Source organism: Oculina patagonica, chromosome 14 (genome assembly GCF_052425735.1).
Source record: "Oculina patagonica isolate OP01 chromosome 14, crgOcupat, whole genome shotgun sequence".
Classification (NCBI taxonomy): domain Eukaryota; kingdom Metazoa; phylum Cnidaria; class Anthozoa; order Scleractinia; family Oculinidae; genus Oculina; species Oculina patagonica.
The window spans coordinates 15,144,955-15,164,375 of NC_135771.1; the positions used below are offsets into that span (position 1 = coordinate 15,144,955).

At 36.7% G+C, this 19,421-nt stretch overlaps 2 protein-coding genes across 3 annotated transcripts in view; both read left to right on the top strand.

Annotated features, from left to right (window-relative positions):
• LOC144637971 (dedicator of cytokinesis protein 7-like) overlaps nucleotides 1-19,421 on the top strand; it is a 61,585-nt gene that overhangs the window by 32,551 nt on the left and 9,613 nt on the right. For both annotated transcript variants that reach the window (XM_078497060.1, XM_078497061.1), the window contains 22 exons: nucleotides 75-189; nucleotides 1,482-1,552; nucleotides 2,135-2,285; nucleotides 2,938-3,039; nucleotides 3,465-3,551; nucleotides 3,989-4,211; nucleotides 7,350-7,526; nucleotides 7,769-8,031; nucleotides 8,205-8,300; nucleotides 9,992-10,129; nucleotides 10,727-10,840; nucleotides 11,067-11,356; nucleotides 12,123-12,399; nucleotides 12,703-12,827; nucleotides 13,327-13,526; nucleotides 13,937-14,024; nucleotides 14,754-14,850; nucleotides 15,405-15,539; nucleotides 16,501-16,653; nucleotides 17,160-17,222; nucleotides 17,636-17,731; nucleotides 18,084-18,152. In XM_078497060.1, coding sequence (XP_078353186.1) covers nucleotides 75-189; nucleotides 1,482-1,552; nucleotides 2,135-2,285; nucleotides 2,938-3,039; nucleotides 3,465-3,551; nucleotides 3,989-4,211; nucleotides 7,350-7,526; nucleotides 7,769-8,031; nucleotides 8,205-8,300; nucleotides 9,992-10,129; nucleotides 10,727-10,840; nucleotides 11,067-11,356; nucleotides 12,123-12,399; nucleotides 12,703-12,827; nucleotides 13,327-13,526; nucleotides 13,937-14,024; nucleotides 14,754-14,850; nucleotides 15,405-15,539; nucleotides 16,501-16,653; nucleotides 17,160-17,222; nucleotides 17,636-17,731; nucleotides 18,084-18,152 — 3,130 coding nt within the window. The remainder of the gene's footprint in view (nucleotides 1-74; nucleotides 190-1,481; nucleotides 1,553-2,134; nucleotides 2,286-2,937; nucleotides 3,040-3,464; nucleotides 3,552-3,988; nucleotides 4,212-7,349; nucleotides 7,527-7,768; nucleotides 8,032-8,204; nucleotides 8,301-9,991; nucleotides 10,130-10,726; nucleotides 10,841-11,066; nucleotides 11,357-12,122; nucleotides 12,400-12,702; nucleotides 12,828-13,326; nucleotides 13,527-13,936; nucleotides 14,025-14,753; nucleotides 14,851-15,404; nucleotides 15,540-16,500; nucleotides 16,654-17,159; nucleotides 17,223-17,635; nucleotides 17,732-18,083; nucleotides 18,153-19,421) is intronic.
• Nucleotides 5,582-6,744, top strand: LOC144638021 (uncharacterized). The gene has a single exon (XM_078497122.1). It carries the CDS (start codon nucleotides 5,582-5,584, stop codon nucleotides 6,692-6,694), a length of 1,113 nt encoding a protein of 370 aa, XP_078353248.1. The 3' UTR covers nucleotides 6,695-6,744.

The window sequence follows — 19,421 nt, forward strand, 5'->3', positions numbered from 1 at the left end:
GGGCTGAAGGGATAATGACTATAATGTAGTGCCTTTATTAAACATTAGTTCTAAGCATGTTTGTATTTTTTCAGGAACCTGTTGTATGTGTACCCCTTGAGTGTTAATTATACCAGCAGAAGCACATCTGCCAGGAACATTGCAGTCAAAGTACAATTCATGGCAGGGGAAGACTTAGCACCACTTGAAGTAAGACATTCATTAACATGCATTTGAATGCTTTATGTCTTACGGGAGGGTTAAATAAAATATAAGTAAGAACTCAAAAGCACAAATAAAAACTGAAGATTAATACATTTAATTTTTTGAAAAATGGAAAATTTCTTTTTATTTACTGTTTAAGGACTGCATTATTTTAAATGTCATACAGTTTTATGCAGTACTGTGGTACATACTACTTATTAACCGAGAGTGAGGTCATTACAGGGGAATCTCAGACTGAGGCCTTGATGTATTGACCGAGCGACAGCGAGGTCAATACATCAAGGTCTAGGTCTGAGATTCCCCTGTAATGACCAAACGGACGAGGTTAATAAGTTATTTATTATATGGCCTTTAAGCACTATTCAAAAAAAGAGTATAATCAAGGGAAACACTTGAAACACTGGAGGTAAAACTCGCTCTCTGTGGCTCTCTTCGTCGCTCATACTAAAGAAGTATCGGTATGCTTATATTTTTCTTTCAGTTATTGAAAAGATAGTTATATTTTGTCGGCATTTTTTGTTGTTTTTGCCCCCTTGCTAGTAGCTTTTACTCACAACTCAAAAAACCGTCGAGCCGAGAAAAATTTTCATAATGCCCGGTCATTACAAGAAAATAATGCCCGCTCAGCAGCCAATCAGAGCGCACGTACTATTGTAGCCATATAATAATGCAACATAATGCTCCTTACTTCAGAGAGTCGTGTTCCCACTTGTAACCGCAGATAAATAATCAATATTGACTAGCTTCTCATAACATGACCTTGGGCATTTTTTTGGTTTCTTCAAGTATATCAGTTAAGTTGCTTTTCCTGTTTGTTGGCAGTTTCTTGATTTTTTCTTGATTTGGTCCAATTTTTTTGTCTTTATCAAAGGTCATGACCTGTACAAATTTAATGTATCTTTTTATCAATCAAATATTGACACAAATTAGCATGAAGGTAATCACTCACCACTAAAGAAACCTACTATTAACTTAGTAGTAACAATCTTGTTTTCTGCACAAAAAGACTGACTTTGCTCCAATTATTTTACATGTTTATGGCTTTGAGGATGGTGAGGATGGTTACTGCTGATGCAGCGCCAGAGAGATGGGCATGTGAGATGATAATGATGCAGCAGTTAACATAAACAGAACTACCCAAACTTTTATGTTCATTATTTGACTAGGTTTACTTGTTAGAAAGGGAGGGAATGGGCTTTTCACAATGTTGAGGTTTTGGAGTAGTATATGAAGGCTCCATGGTATGTGTACTATCAATTTTTTTGCTACTTTTTTAGTGCCTATTTGGCAAATCCAGTACTGCTGCTATGCAGTCAGAAGCCTGGACAGCAGCCACTTACCACAACAAGTATGTTGTATTTATTTTTATACCATGCCATAGAAAATACAGCCAATCAGAATGCAGGAAAGCCGTTGTATATTCGATGGTATTCAACCCAACCTTCCCATCGTGCGCTGCGATGGTATTCTCGACGAAATTTAGTAAGCGTATTTTCTATGGCATGGTATAAAATAGTTACACAACACTTTCTCGTGGTATACTATGGAATATCCCACTTGTCACTTGTATTTTATTCGTATACACACTCGCCTAAAGGCTCGTGTGTATACCGAGAAAATACAAGTGACTCGTGGGATATTCCATAGTACACCACTCGAAAGCGTTGCATAACTAGTATATATTTTGCATCATAAGTAGATACATTAATTCGGGGAAATCAGTACACATGCAGCCTCCTAGCAACAAACATTAAGTGTAATGAAAAAAAATTGTTGTTTTGTAAGCACAAACTGGTTTATATTTTGTGAAAAGCCAGGGAATGTTTTTTCTTCAGTAAATGAGCCATTTATTTAAAGTACTGGTATGTTTAGAAGGCTAATAGCAAACTTGTTGTAGTCAATAACCCTAGATGGTGGTTGTGATTTTTAGGTGTCCAGACTTCTATGAAGAAGTGAAGGTCAAGTTACCAGCCCATTTGACAGAACAGCATCATCTGCTTTTTACATTTTATCACATTAGCTGCTCAACAGGAAAGAAGCCTGAAGAAAAGGGACCTGTTGAAACACCGATAGGCTACACGGTAAAACGAGTGCCTTTCAACAAGTAGCAGTAAAGTTGTTAGAGAGGAAGCAGCTTTATCCAAGTGGCTTTTCTTTCAAAAATAATGTTATTAATAAATTGCAAACCAGCAAGAAAAGTTCAGAGAAGTGTTGGAGCTGAGAATGACTGTATGAAGATGTCTAAAGCACAAGTTGAATCAAGTATTTCAGCAGAATATCAAGTAAAATTTGAGCTTTAAGGAATGGGTTCTGAACTCCGATTCCTTGGCAACCTGCACCTAGTGTCCCACCAGGAGAGTAGAGACGTGGATAACTTGCTTATGTTTCAAGTTTTTTTTATTTATTTTTTTGGAAATTGCATATAAACTCAAAATCATTGATTTGGAAAAAAACAATTTCCCCTTGAAGTTCTATGGATCTACATGTATCAAATCAAAAAATCTGAGCAAAAACTTTACAATATGTATTACCATTTGTTAGTACCAATGACCACCACATGCAACATTTGAACAAGTCCAATATATACAAAACATAAGGGGCTTATAAACTTATATCTATCCTTAAGAGCTATAATAACTAAATAATTATTATAACCCATGGGGTTATATTTTTATATCTGAGGTTTTTTTTGCAATTTCATGGTCTGTTAATTTCAAGTCATGTTTTCAACAGTGGATCCCTGCTGTAAAAGATGGACGTCTTGCTCTTGGTGAATTTAATCTTCCGGTATCTTTGGAGAAACCACCCCCAAGTTACAGTGTGCTTTCACCAGAGGTAATTGATTCTTTAGAGTCCAACTGCTTTATCAGTGAGGCAATTTAGATTTTGCGATGCTGGTAGCCTACAGGTAGGTTACTTAAAGTAGTATGCGGAAATTACTTATTGTCTTTGGCTCTACAAGGTGGATGCCACTCCCAAACCCACCCCAAATTTATCTCTTGAAATTATTCCCCTCTGCGATACTGCAACTTTCAGTAGTTGTTCGTTCATGTTTCTGGTGTATTTTTACTTTCAAGACTACTGGCAAGTGTTTGGAGTTGCCATGACAACCATGTTTTGACATATAGTTCTACCCACTTTAATATTGATTTTTCCAGGTTTATTTGTTCATTCTTTTTCACCATGATTATGTAGATGTGTACAAATATTACATTTTACCTGTGTAGAATGACTGTGGCATCATTCAAATTCTACTATAGGTGCAACTTCCTGGTATGAAATGGGTGGAGGGTCACAAGGGTGTTTTCCATGTTGCTGTCAGATCTGTATCTTCCATTTACACTCAGGTAAACAATGATTTTTCTCACAATATTTTTAGCCCTTCTCTTTTAAAATCTCTGTATTTTTACCAAACTCTTTCAAAAGTGGACTTTTGCAGTAAAATTTGCAAGGTTTTGAGAAAAAGGTTCTGACAATGTGAAATCTTCACAAACATTTGTATTTCAATTTCAACAAAACTCGGAACTCAAATTCAAATGGAACACTGGTGCTGTATTGTGCAAAGCATTGCACAATTTCATAGTGATGAATTATCAGAGATAACCAAATGAATATATCTCCATGCAAAATGTTGTTAATTTCAACACCCAGCTACTTCTTTTAAAACTACAAGTATTGTAAATTCTTGAATGAGTGCCTCCCTCCAAGCAAGCCGCCCCCCAACAAAGGGCCTCTCCTTTCAGCTAAATTTTGAAATACATTTAATAAGTGTTCTTTTTTGCAGGACATACATATCCATAAATTTTTGAAAGTTTGTCATCAGATAGAAGGACGTGTGTTGTCGTCACCTACCCGTAGCTCTGAAGGAAATTTAGAGTCTGTATTGCGTAAAAGCATTGTTGATCTGTCCAAGACACAAGAGGAACCTCTTGTCAGGTTTCTGTATCTCGTTCTGGACAAGCTTATTTTGCTACTTGTCAGGCCACCTGTTATATCAGGGACTGTAGGTATTAAACCTATCTTTATGTTTGTAGCTTCAATTTCTTTGTAGAAACAGTAGAAACTAAACTCTGAACTCTAATATTATCCTATTTTTTTTAATATATATTTTTTTATAAATTACTGTTACAGTTATAACTATTCTTAAAGATTGAAGCGCAGCCAGGATTAGACATATTAAAAACAAACGTTCACTGGCTAAAAAATATTAAAAATAATGAGCTTTCGGCTGTCGCTCTACAGCCTTCGACGGATAAAAAATTGAATACAAAATGGATAAAATATATACAAGAAAGGTGTGATAAAAAGAAAATAATGAAAAACAAAAGCAAAGTAAAAATGTGCTAATTAAGAGGCTATTTCATTAAGAAATAAAAACAAAATCAAAGTCGCTTTAAAACCACACCAAACCATCGGCAATTTGTTTCCAAAACCGAAAGATCCATTGCCAAAAGATCAGATTCGTGGCGCAATTTATTCAATTCCCTGCCAAGTTTGTGACAAAAGCTACATCGGAGAAACGAAACGAAAATTTTCCACCCGGCTCAAAGAGCATCAAAAAGCAGTTGAAAACAAACACTCACACAAGTCAGCTTTAGCGGAACATTGTTTTCATTCTGGCCACACCATCTCGTGGGAATCGTCAAAGATCTTACGTACAAGCACAAATTGGCGCAAAAGACGTATTCTGGAGGCTTGGGAAATTAACACTTGCAATAATCCGCTAAACCGCGATGACGGCATGCATTTACCGCACGAATTTCTAAATTTAGCCTTTAGGGACAAACATTAGCTCTCGATTTGCATATTATATAAGAACGTGCTTTTTGTATTCACTTATCACTTTCCCCTGATGAAGGCTTTAGTTTAAGCCGAAACGTTGGGACATTGTAGATATTTTACGAACATTTTACTACAAATTTTTAACCAGAGTAACGTTTTTATTTCTTAATGAATCAACCACCTGGTTACAGGTCCATTTAAAAAAAAAAAAAAAAAAAAAGAGGCTATTTTTTAAAAAAGAATAACACCTATGAGTTAGTCTCCAAGCCTCCTTTTAAGAGGATTGAACGTGAGCTCAACAAAAGGCTTCTTGCCTTAAAAGATCAACAAAAGATCAGCGACCCCACTTATCGCAAACTTCGCTCCAGTGATGCCATACCACCAGCCATTCGTGGATCAATAAAACATCACAAAGAAGGAAATCCTGTTAGACCCATCGTATCATCCATTGGCTCAGCACTTTATTATACTTCCAAGTTCCTCACAGACATTTTGTCACCTCTACAAAACGGAAATGGTTTCTCTGTCCCTAATTCTGCTATACGCTAAGTTTGCTGAAGAAATCTCCGATGTCGACATTCAAGATGACGAAGTAATGCTATCCTTCGATGTAGTATCACTATTTACAGCTATTCCTGTAGATAAAGCCTGTGACTACATACGCAAAAAACTACTCAAGGATCAAACACTTTCTTCACGCACGAGCCTAGATAGTACTGAAATCATTTCTCTGCTGAACTTTGTTTTATCTAACAACTACTTCGTTTATGGTGATAAGATATACAAACAGATCCATGGTTGCGCGATGGGCAGCCCTGTAAGCCCTGTCGTGGCGAACTTGTGCATGGAGGCGATCGAAGAGGTGGCCATCAACTCGTCTGAAGTACAACCGAAAGTGTGGAAACGCTATGTGGATGACAGTTTTTGCATCATCAAAAGAAATGCTGTTAACTCCTTCCATGCTACTCTCAACTCCATTGATCCACACATTTCATTCACCATCGAAGAGGAATCTGACCAACAGATCGCTTTCCTAGATTCTTTGGTTTCCCGCAAAGATAACACGATCACCATCGATGTTTATCGCAAAGCAACCCACACCGACAGATATTTAGACTTTTATTCTCACCATGACAAAAGCCATAAGATTAGCACAGCTGAGACCCTCTTACACCGGGCAACTAAACTCCCTAGCAGAGCCCAAGGTAAAAATACTGAAATCAATCACGTCACTGATGCCCTACGAGCTAACAACTATCCGTCCGATATTATTTCTAACATCCTAAAGAAGAAATTCTCCAATCCAACAAGACATGCCATCCCTTCACCAGAAGAACTTGTCCATATGTTTTTCAAATGGGCTGCGCCTCAGGAGCATTCCAACACTTACGCTGTACTTCCATTCATCAATGGTGTCACGCAACCACTAACAAGGATTCTTCGAAAGCACGACATTCAAGTCATTAATAAACCCCACAAGACATTTCAACAAGAATTTCCATCCCCTAAATTTAGACCACCAGTCGAACAACAACCAAATGTGGTGTACAAAATTCCTTGTGCTGATTGTGATTGGTACTATGTGGGTGAAACCGGCCGTTGTTTTGAAACCCGCAAAAAAAGAACATATCAGGAATGTAAAAACCTGTGCGAATGGCTCAAACATTGCGAAACATGCGTGGTCATTCGACCATCGCATAGACTTTGAAAACTCTAGTGTAATTGACAAAGGCTCTTTTCGTATTAGAAAAAATTTGGAAGCTTAGCACACCTCTGCTACTAAGCGTGCTGACAATAACTCAAAGCCCATTCCAAGCCAATATTGTATTCTTTTTAAAAAATAGCCTCTTAATTAGCACATTTTTACTTTGCTTTTGTTTTTCATTATTTTCTTTTTATCACACCTTTCTTGTATATATTTTATCCATTTTGTATTCAATTTTTTATCCGTCGGAGGCTGTAGAGCGACAGCCGAAAGCTCATTATTGTTAATATTTTTAGCCAGTGAACGTTTGTTTTTAATATAACTATTCTTGTTTTTATTTTGGGTGTCATTAGAAATTATTTTGAAAGTGTGTTGAAAGTTAATGTAAATGAGGTTTTTACTTATCAGTATGATGCACATATTATTATTATCAGTCATATGAAATATCAGGGTTGCTGTAAGTTAGAATCATTCGATATTTGAGAAGTTTTCCAGGCTGCAATCTTGTTACTACAATACTAAAGCTCAAGGACTGCTTTTTCCATCAGAACCACTCGTTGTGTTTTTGTTTTTGCTAGCTATTACATTCTATACATCAAAATGCAGCACAAATGAGATCATAGCATTGTGGATAATTAATTTGATGTTCTTTTCACAGTTAACATTGGACAAGCAGCATTTGAGTCATTGACACGGATTGTACATCGTCTTCATCAACTGCTAGAAAACAGCCAAGATGAGCATGGTCGCAATCACTTACTGGCGTCATATGTGACTTATGTGTTCTCAGCTCCTTACAACCACTCGCCTGCAGGTTCCCCAGACCATTTTACAGGTTAACTTCGACTTGTTCTAATAATTGTTAAGTGTTATCAAACTAGTAACGTTTGCTTATCTTGTTAATTGCTCAATAACCACTAAACTGCCCACTTACTATAGGCTAGTAAAAGAAACAGCATTATGTAATATAGCTGCCAACTTTTAAGTTCATGTTTCACATTGGGAGTTTATTGATTGACTTAACGTGGTTCTCCTTTACAGTTAGACCTTACCATATTTATGCAATTCTTTTTGTAGGTGAGCCAGGACGTTCCACAAGTATTCCAATTGGTTTACAAAGTAAAGCTCGGCAGAAAATATCAAGCAGTAATCCTCAGCTAAATGCAGCCCTGGCTGATGATCAGCCGATTTCATTTTCATCTGGAAAGTGGATAGATGGCGATGAAGAACCAAGGATATCTGATGCTATGAACATGCCTGGTAACAGAAGCAGCATGGCTGAGACACGCCCCACCTCCCTGAATGTCCCTGGTCTTGGCAGTGGTACTGGAAGCAGAAAGGTATTGGATGAAGTACTTTTTTTGATAACATTAATGTCAGGTTATGCGTTTGATTGCCTGAAATTCGAATTAACTATTTCATTGAAACGAAGACTTTACCATCCAATTTTCTCCTTTAAACTTAATTTTCGCTAGCAATTACTCAGAGTGTACCGTTTTGTTTTGGTTTTTAGTTGGTGCATGAAGAGTTAGCATTACAGTGGGCAGTGGCAAGTGGACCCTTGAAGGAAACAGCAATGGCACATGCTTGGTTCTTTTTCGAACTCATGGTGAGCTACCTTGTTGCAGGCAGGCAGTAGGCAAATAGTTTCACACTCCAATACAATTAGCCTGTGTCACGAGGGGCCTGGGGAGTAGAAAGCAGGCTACAATACAATAGGGAACATAATTTTGCAACTCTGATTCGAGCACTTTATGGCATTATTCATGTCATCCCCATGAATAAAATTTGTTACCAATGTGAAGCGGTGGCAATCAATAATAATGAGTTGATATTGGACAGTGATGGTTAATTGAATTATTACAAAAAATATATTTTTGTCCATCGATTTTCACTATCAATAGATTAATTATAGAAAATTATTTATTGATATCAATTTTCATCTCTCAGCAATTTCATCAATTTAAAACATTGGGTTTATAATGAACTCTGTTTTGTATGAATGCATTTCCGCAGTCCCTTGGTAATTCCTTATACAGTGGAACCCCGATATAACGATATGCCAAGGGAGCAGTAAAATTATGTGGTTATATCGAAACTCTCGATGTAACGATATGGCCGTTAAATAACCGAAAATATCGTTATATAGGGGTAAACCTAACAAATACTTTTTACTGCATATAAAAGGAGGATTAAGAGAATAATTTTGATAAGAAGGCTTAGAACACAGTATAATTTTCGTATATCATCGTACAAAGCTGTTTAAAGGAACGTTAGAGATCACTCAATAACTGTTATGTTATTGCATTACAATCGATGTTTTGCAAATAAATTGTGACTGAGTACTGATAATATCGTTATATCGGAAGGATTTTACGTTCGGTCAGCTAAATTCTCGTCGTTACCGTAGATGATATAATAAACGCCCACTCTCAATTAAACGCCTCCCCTGAAGTGCAAAGTTTGTATTAGACGCCCCTCTCTAATAAACGCCCCATGTCTAATAGACGCCCCCCTCCAAGAATCACCTCAAAAACCAGGGAAATGCTCCATAGAGTAAAATCACGCAATTAAGTTAGTTTTTTGCTTGACTCGGACATCGAAGAGGCCAAAAACGACAACATAGTTGATCCTGATTACGATAAAAACATCGTTATCGAACTATGAATTAATCTATTTAAGGCCTCTCCTAGGACCCCAAAAATTTAATAGACGCCCTGGGCGTTTATTAGATCATTTGCGGTATATCGGGAATATCGTGATATCGAAGATCGTTATATCGGGATTCTGTCCCATACATTTTACTGTAACTTTTGCCGGGACATAGAATATTCATCGTTATATCGGGAATATCGTTATATCGAGGATCGTTATATCGGGGTGCCACTGTATCGGGGTCAATCCACTGATATTTTAACAGTGGATATCCTCCATATTTAAATGTGCCCACCTTCATGTTCATGAGATGTTTCTACATTGACAGCTTGTGATAGAAATTCAATCAGGAGCCATTTACTTTAAGATAATGGTGATTTTTGAATTCTGGCATTGAGCATTGTACAACTGCAGTGCAGATTCTCAGTGAAGGAGAATATGCGTACTTAATTATTCTGAAATGTTCGGTTGTTTAAAGTGTTTTTGACTTGAAATTTCCCAAACCAATGTTATTTTATTTTGTTTCATATTTATTTATGTCATATGAGACAAAAGAAAGTGAAAATGAAACTGGTTTGAGAGATTTCAACCTAAAAAACAAATGCTTTCATTTATGTTTAATTTGCTTGTTCATCACATCAACAGTTTAAAAGTATGTCACAACACCTTGAAAACACAGACAAGTTTTTCTGGACAAGGAAAAGTCGTTTTCCTGAACAGTTTTTGGGTGATATACGAGCCATGGTAAACTCTACAGTTCTTGAAATTATTGCTACACTTGAGGTTAGTATCTTCAAATAGTTATGGATTGACGAGTTTGGGCTGCCTGTGTTGTTAAGTATTTACCGAGATGATTTCAAGAAATTAATTGTTCAACCAATCAAAGGTTACTAGTTCGCGGATAAAGCCATCATAAAATAGAAAACAGTCTACTCGTGAATGTTATAGCACAAGACATAACCTGATTATAAGTTCTATTTAAGGAACCTTCAGGTCAAGGCTCAAGTGTGATTACCAGAACATGCTCCATGTATATGCAAAATCCATCATGTGTAATAAAAGTGTTCCCCAAACCTGTTTTCTTCCGGTCAGCATCATGTTGGAGTGTAGACTCTTGGAATAAGATTGCTTTACTTTATTCATGTACTCAGTGAGTAGCACATGCACTGGCGCCCTTGTAGATATAAATATCATATATCGTTACTTTTGTATATCATGCTTGCTCGCAATTTTCGAATTTGTCCCCATGGATCTTAGAACAAAAACAAGATTGTTCTAAGTAATTAGTAGCTGGTAGCCTACCAATCACAGGGGAAAAAATTCCCAAGACCCAGGTGGGAAGATGACCCGATTTTCCTGAAATGTGTTGTTTATTTGCAGGATTTTGTTCTTTGTCGAAGGCTAAATTCCAGCCTTGCCTTTTTCATGTTTGATCTTTTATCGCTGATTGACAGAGGCTTTGTCTTTGAGATGATCAGGCACTACTGTAAAGAGGTATGTGAGGTTTATACAGAATACAAAAGCCACCACTAAGAACTAAGACTTTTACTTCAAACTTTTTCATTAGAACATTTAATTTGTAGTAAATAAAATATTTAATTTGTACTATATGACTTACACTTTTTTGGAAGATGTTGTCGGAAAAGTGTACTCCAATGCTTATTTGCTGTTCTCAGTGTTAGTAGGAACTAATCTATGGCTCTTTTTGACTCTTTACTAGATGCATTATCAAGCTACCATTGATCCTGGAGTATCACAACTCAGACTTGAGTTCCTGAGGATTGTTTGCAGCCATGAGCATTATGTAACCCTGAATCTGCCATTCCCTTCCCCTCTGTACCCCACACCGCCCTCCTCACCCACCCCCTCACTGTCATCAATCGGCTCAGCAATGTCTACCTACACTATAATTATAGGTAACAGCATGGCAGAACTGTCCACTGCCTTTAGACAGCAGCATTTTCTAGCTGGCCTGGTCCTTTCTGAACTGGCTCTGGCATTGGAAGGAGGGTAAGGCTGTCCTGGTTAATGATGGTATAATGTGGCTTGGTCAACAGAGTATTCTTATGAAATCTTACACTTAACTTTGTAGGCGTAAATGTTCCCAGCTCTAAATACACAGCATAAGGAAACCTATATTTCGTGATTTCTCTGGGTTATAGATAACTGACGATGTCTATATTTTTAACAAAGAGAGACGATTGACGTCGAAACCAATATTATTAGAGGAATTGCAACGTATATCGTCTGGCAAGTGTCACATTGTGAATCATGCGACATTTTTAGAACCAAAAGATAGTTAAACCTCTTTTTCAAGCTTAAGAAACATTTTGATCCTACTTCAGTGAATCTACTCTTATGCATACTGATTTTTTTAACATCTTTTTTCTCACTACGTAAGTCATAAATTTTTTGAGAAGCCAGGAATTGTAATTTTCTATTGACAAAAGCATGAGACAAAGAAAAATCTGAGCACCGGATGGTAGTCAAACCCACAAGACCTGTGCTTTCCGGTTGGATGTTTTATCCACTGAGCTACAGGCAGACTTGTAAAGAACTAAGTCCATTTATTGTAGTCATTCTAGGTTCATATGTGATACGCAAATCAAATGTTTACAGTAAATGAAATGAGAAAGAAGTAATTTATTTATGTTGCCTTGTGCATGAGACAAACAAAAATCTGGATCCTTGACAGAAATCAAACTTCTACAAACCAGTCGGATGCTTTTAACCACCGAGCTACATCATTTATTTAGTGTTATCTGTGTAATTTCAGGGACATGACACTAATATGCCAAGCCATAGACACCACAAGGGACCTCATTGCCTGCCATGACTCAGACACTCGTCATGATGAACCTTCTTGTCGCTCGGCTGTAGCTGCATTATATCTGCCAATCATTGGTCTGGTCATTGGAGCCTTACAGCAGCTGTATGGTTATGGCAGTGAAGACAGTTCCAGCTTTACACCAGATGTTGCCATGGCAATAGCGACATCCAGTATAACAACTTTAATGGGGTCAGATGACAGCAAGAGTGACGTTTCATCACAGGTTAATATAAATCAATCACTTTTGATTTGAGTGGATTTCAATTGAGTGTTGAAAGTAATAATTTCTTTAATGCACCACGTGATTGGGTTGGTAATTCGTGACACCTGCTAAAATCCACAAGAGATCTGGGAACGAGATTACGCACCTGCTTTAACAATCAGATGCAGGCAAAAACCAATCGTGGCTTGGGTACGTGAATTTTCGCGCGCTTGGTGTCAATTACGTAACTTTTTGAACAGATGGTCATTTTATCGTTCTTAAAACAACTGCAAATGTCTCTTTGGCTGTTTTTTGTTCCATCAGAAAAGCAAGCCACAGCAGTTCAGTTTAGAAGCGACTCGTAACCTGTTGGTGTGTCTGCTGTGGGTGCTGAAGAACATGGACAGTGAAGTGTTAAAGGACTGGTGGGGAGACCAGCCATCTGCCAGGTAAATACTACCCGTTGATGTACCCGCTAAAAACATGGTTTCTCGTGACGTCAAACGACTGCGTTTCAAGTTTAGCAGACCGTAACGCAAACTTTTGCACTAAAAGTGCTCACCGTAAACACTGAGTACGGGCGAAACTTTACACTAGAAATAATTCAAGTGAACCTGTGTATGCATATCGACAAAGATCAGCATCAATTTATCAGAAGAAGTCTCTATATCCAATCTTTCAACCATTTGGAAACTGACATGAGTTGAACTTTTGGCGCGAAAGTTGCCGTTACGGTCTGTCAAACTTTAAACGTTTGATGACCGACCATGCCACGTTTAACACCCAATTAGATCATATTTCGGTGGCACGTGTTCACGGACAGATGCAATCGACGGTAAGGTGCCCTGTTTTGTCAGTGCACACAATCTTAACTAACTCCACTGTACACTTTTAACGTATAGACTTTAGTCGTAACATACTTGATAAGTCAATCTACCGTTGTTTTAGACTAGGCTTGTTGCTGGACGTTCTTCGTTTGTGCATCACCTTGTTTGATTATGGTGGCAAAATGCAGAAATCGTCACAATTTCCTGCAGCGCCAGGACCTAAAGCCCAACAGGACGCCAAGGCAAAACTTGAAGAGTTTCTACTTGGAAATAAGAGTGCTGCAAGGGAGATGATGCAACGCCATAGTAGAGTCATGTTAGGTAACTATGCTAGAGATATAGACGTTTGAGTTAATTATTTGATATAAATCATCACACCCCAAAAATGAATTTTCTAATAAAAGTTAGGATTTCATTAATCTTCCCCCAAAATGCCTCTATTGCATTGAGGTATTTAAAGTTTTATTTATTTATTTTTACCTTCTTAAACCCCTTTTAGCATTTTGTCTCTCCCAAAAAGTATGGTCATAATTATCTGTTAATAAAACTTGAGTATGGTAAGATAAGTAAGGTTATTATTTGCTGCACACTTGGGCACCACTGTGAACTCAGGTTATTGTAAAGACATTCTGGCATGATTCTCAGGGAAGTGTACAAGGCCTAACTGGCCATAGGCGAATGTGAACACTTCATTTTGAACCCATAAACAAAAGCATCTTGTGTTCAAACAGAAAAGGGTCAGTCACCAACCACAGAATCAAGATTAAGGTGGCGTAAGGATCAAACACAGTGGAGACAGGCAACTGAGCAACAAAACAGGTGAGTGATGTCTCTAACAGTGTCTTGACTACAGTCTGAGAAGGCAAAAAATTGTTCCCATCACTCTTTAATATAAAATTATATTCAGACGGAAATGTTTTTAGTTCTATTGTAGCTGCTTGTAACTATTGATAAGCATCACAATTTATGTAATACTTGAACGTTCAAAATGTTAATTGAAAGCCAAAATGATTCACCAATTAGTGGTATCAGTATTTTTGTTTCCATATTAAAGTTGCATAAAGCAACTAAAGATAAGTGGGATTTTTTGCAACCATTCCCTGTGTTCCAGAGGATATTCACCAGTTTAAAAGGCAGCTTGCAGTTTTTTTAATTTTTTTTTACAAAATTTGACTGCAAAATAAGTGTGATTTACAGCAGCTCCTATTAACATGTAAATGTGAAAATTTCATGGTGGATTAAGATTAAATTTTGAAGATATTTTTTGGTCACAAATTGGTTTTTACCACCATTGAAAGAAATAAAAGTGCGCATACCTTTTTTTTCTAATGCTTGCTTATGTGATGCCATGTATTGTATGATTTGTAGAAGACAGACCAAATTATTCCTTTTTTTGTTGGTTGTATATTTGCCTATTTTGGTCTTAACTGATGTTTTAACCTGTTCCATGTCCAACGGTTTGATTGTAGAGCAGTACTTTTAATACACAGCAAATGGTACATTGTAGTTGTAAGCAAATTGTTTGAGCATCTTTTCTATTTGTTGAAGACTTCGTCCTGAAGTAGAGGTCAATGCACAAGTTGAAGGAGCACTTGCCGCTGAAGTTAACTCCATTGTTCTAGATACACTAGAACACTTAGTCCAGGTAACTGCAATGTATCTTGTTTCAGAATATATGATATTTGTTTTTCAAGAAAGCTTATGTCAAAGTACTAGATAAAGTTATTTCAACCAGCAGAGGAAATATAGTTTTTGCGGTATGAAGCTGTTCTCCCTTGATGGAGTGTCAGTAAGTTACACTTAACCTAATAACTACACTGCGGAACAAGAATTTTGCTAAGAACACGATACAAAACCAATGTCACATTATAAAAAAAAAAACTACAGTTAAAGAAATAATAATAATTGACATTCAGAAGTGGTGGTCAGTTGTCTATTCGAAACCTCCAAATCTTGATTTTTGCAGTGAAGTAGCCCAGTATAAATGCATCATAGACACGTATGTTGCTGTTTCTTCAATAAATATTTTCCCCCGGCAGTAATATTGAAGGAAAGCATTGATTTGCCTGCCCAGTATGCAAGTGCTTGAGTTTAGAATCCAATACGCTGACCATTATGAGCAAGCAACTATTTAGGTAAAATAGTCGTGTACTTAAATTCGGTGTAACATATTCGTTGTAACGTAATTTTCTCTTTCAGACGGTGGCGTCCTCAGAATCCTTGCGTGTGGTTTTAAGTGGAATACTTCGGGTATTGCTTCATTCTCTAAACTGCAATCAGAGTGAGAGAGTTCTGCAAAACATGTTTGCAACACAAAGATCAATTGTTTATAAGGTATGTCACTGAAACTAGCGTGCAAGCGTAAGTTACTGTTCCTTTATTACAAGTTTCACTATACGTTTTCTTAATATCTTTTTTTGTGGGTTTCTTTTTGTGTGCTAGGAGCTACGACGTACTCCAAAACGATTGAAACACTTCCTTCAGAAAATTTGACCAGAAACATTAAAACAACACTTTTTTTAAGAAAATTAAATCCAGCCATCACTTCTAACCCTCCCCGAACGTGGGGGATGTTGTTCCAAGAAATAAATAAAGCAAGGAAGCGATTGTGGAAGGGGTATCATAATCTACAATTTAGGGTACACGTTTTAATTTGAACAAAAAACTATGGGACTATTGCACTATTTCGTATCTGTGTTCCACTCATGATGTTATACTACATCTAGGAAACTAAGACGTTGAGCTGCTCTTCAGTATATAACTTAAAACAGTGTAAACGACTCCAGTAGTTCAACTGTTGGTAACTCCTGACTTTGAAGCAAGACAAAAAAGTAGTTGTAGCAGATTTGTTTAAGTGCATGTACTTGTAGTAATTTTAATTGCCTAGGATTTTTATATGTTCATCCTTGCAACTTGGATCTAAAAAGGAAAATCACTGTGAAAATTAATGCAACATAGTTTCCGCTTGCATTGCACGTGTGTGTGTATTGGTGGTGTAACCATCAAAGGTGGGGTATTAGTTTTCTGAAAGGTTTAATTTTCAAGTGAAACTATACGTAGATGTGAATTGCACTGGATCGATGACTAACTGGTTCCCCAATTTTCATTAAAATTTAAACAGTCAATAACATTTTTTTTTTTTTAGTCTGGAGTCATGTCTCAAATATTGAACTTTTCATTCGAAGAGCGCAAGGAAAATATACAGAGTAAATCTTAGTATATCAAGAATTAAGTAATTTTTGTGATTAGACATATCTTTTAGACTGGAATATTTCAAGGTGGTTTCTGTTTTTAGTTCCCTGAACTGTTGTTTGAAGATGACACAGAGCTGTGTGCAGACCTTTGCTCCAGACTCCTCAATCACTGTAGCTCAGCTCTCAGTAGTATTCGTGCCCAGGCCAGTGCTTCTCTCTATCTCCTCATGAGACAGAACTTTGAAATTGGAAATGTAAGTTTGCAGTACATTTGAGATCTCCACTTTAATGGAGCTATTTTCGTTAACAAAGATGTTATCGTCGATTTACCTGTAGAGCCGGAACAATGTTATTATAAACACATTTGTTGTCTCGTTACATGGGAAGAGGAAGGAAGCATTTCTTCGAGGGGCAAATGTTGCCTTAGATGGGGCACTTATTCGAGAGGACTTTTAAAGCATTCACAGACTAAATAAAGTTTTGATCATATAGTACATGCTCTGATTGGCCATGAAGTGGTTTTGTTGGTACATCTTGTGTTGGCTTTGTCTTGGAAATATAAGATGGCTGCTTCCTGTACACATAGTCAGATGAAAATACAATCAGTTCCCGCAGCTTGTATTTCTCTTGTGTTCATGTCAACATAAGTGCCATTTTCTATTTGTAACATACATTTATTCAGTTGGATGAATAAGTCTAAAAAGTCAACTAAAAAATACAAATCATGTGACTAATATGTCTTCACATTCTATTTTTTAAGAACTTTGCCCGGGTCAAGATGCAAGTTACAATGTCACTTTCCAGTCTTGTTGGTACTTCACAAGTTAGTTGATAATTTTTTGTTCTATATTTCTATACCTGGACATATCTAAAGTGCTTGTAGATACTTGCAGAGCCTGGTTAAATAAGGTGTTAGTATTAACTTATTACATGAAATTTTGGCTTCATATTAATTTAGCGATTTTGAAAAATCCGTATTTAGCGACACTTTATTTAGTGATTTTTTGTAAATTTTAGAACATAAGTCACCTAATTTTCCAAATTTCATGAAAATCTGTATTTAGCGACATTTTAATTTAGCGATTTTTTGAAAAATCGCTTAAGTCTCGCCAAAATTCCATGTAATAAGGTAATTTTACGATGTCACGAGTTGTAGGGGAACTTAGTGATTCACGCTTTCCAGACAGTCGTTTCAGCATTAAAAGGAGCTTATGTATTCTTCTCTTGAATTTGCAGACATTTAATGAAGATCACCTTCGTCGGTCGCTGAAGACAATCATTACATATGCTGAATCAGATCAAGAGCTGAGGACAAGCACTTTCCCAGATCAGGTAGATCAAAACACAGCTGTTTAAGCTATAAGTTGGACAATCACTGAGCCGTAATCAGCAGACTTCATGTCAACTAAAATTCAAACTTACGGTTTTATTAACAACATAATAATGACCCTTCAATTTAGTATAGTTCATACAGCACTCTTAGTGCAACTCTTTTTGTTAGAATACCGCTATCTAGAACTCTCAAGGGAAAGAAAAAATAGGTCGAGAAAGCGGGGAGCTTGAAATGGCCGATAGTAAATGAGGGAAAAAGCACATCCAAGGGAAATGGATTTGAGTTTCAGATAGAGAGGTTCAATTGTCTTATTCAACAAAAGTGTTTTAAATCACTTAACTTTAATCTCAGGTCAGAGAGTTGGTGTTCAATCTGCACATGATTCTGTCAGATACAGTCAAGATGAAGGAATATCAAGAGGTATCATAACTTGTTCTTTTTCTTTTTTGAATGTTGAGATGCTGCCTCGCCTTGCGATTTGCCCCCTTTTCTCGCTGGACCCCAAATTTCAGTTTTTAACCCTCTGTAGACGAAACATTTGTACAAATTTGCCAAAAAGTCCTACATTCATGGGTTATTTCAAAAGATTATCGTACATTGCTAGTGAGTTGCTATATTTCTCAAAGAGAAAGAGAGTTTTCTTGACATGAGGATCAAGTATTTGAACCTTTTTTTTTTTGCCTTTCTGTCACCTAGTTACATGTAGGTCAATTTTGTCATTTCCATTGGTGTATTATCGTATTTGTATCGTATCACTTTCCTGATGGTTTAGGTTTGCCACAATCATGTCAACAAGTAAACACAAAGTGACCACGAAACTTCTCAATACAGTACTTACCCGCTTATAAGAACCTGCAATTTAAGAACCTGTTAGCCTAAAAATATCAATTTAGACCCCATTTACATAAGAACCTATTTAGCCTAAAATTTGAAACAGGTTCTTATAGAAAGGTTCTTATAGAAATTAACCTAAAATAATCTTCATATATGTATATATTTCATTAGATATATATCGTTAAGGTGATTCCACTGAATTGCATTGCGCATCCTTGCTGCGCATAGGTTTTCGCGTGATTTAGCGAGCGCACGAGCGCGCGCGCACACGGAACACTACGAGATTCCCGTTAGGCTAAGCTCGGTAGGGAAATAAATGGTCGTTTTCTCTTAAACGAGCACGGTGACCCCCATTTTTTAATGTATTAATTTAAATGTCATACGGTTGTCTACAATATATTGCGATTTAAAGAAAAGTTTAAAATTCTACATTGAGATATTTTAATTTTAATGCCATAAAAAAAACACGTTTTTAGGTAGTGCCGTTAACATACGCACGGAGCAAAATTTTTAATTTCTTTCATTTACTTAATTCCTGTACAGTAAGAATAGTTTTTAATATAAAATCAAGGTCTATTTTGTTTAACTAGACTAATTTTAACGCAATAATGATTTTCTTTCTAGAAACAATAGTTCCTCATTCGGATTACTAGAATTCCTAACATATACGTCGCGGGTCGTATAATTATTTACTATAACACCCATCCATTTTACACAAAAACTAGCGCGGTGACCCTTATTTTTTATTTGATTTTTTTAATGCTCCTAACATAACTGTAACCTGGACCAAGTTTCAGAAAATTTTTACTACTCCTTCTATTTCAGTGGAATCACCTTAGATCAACTTTTAGCCTG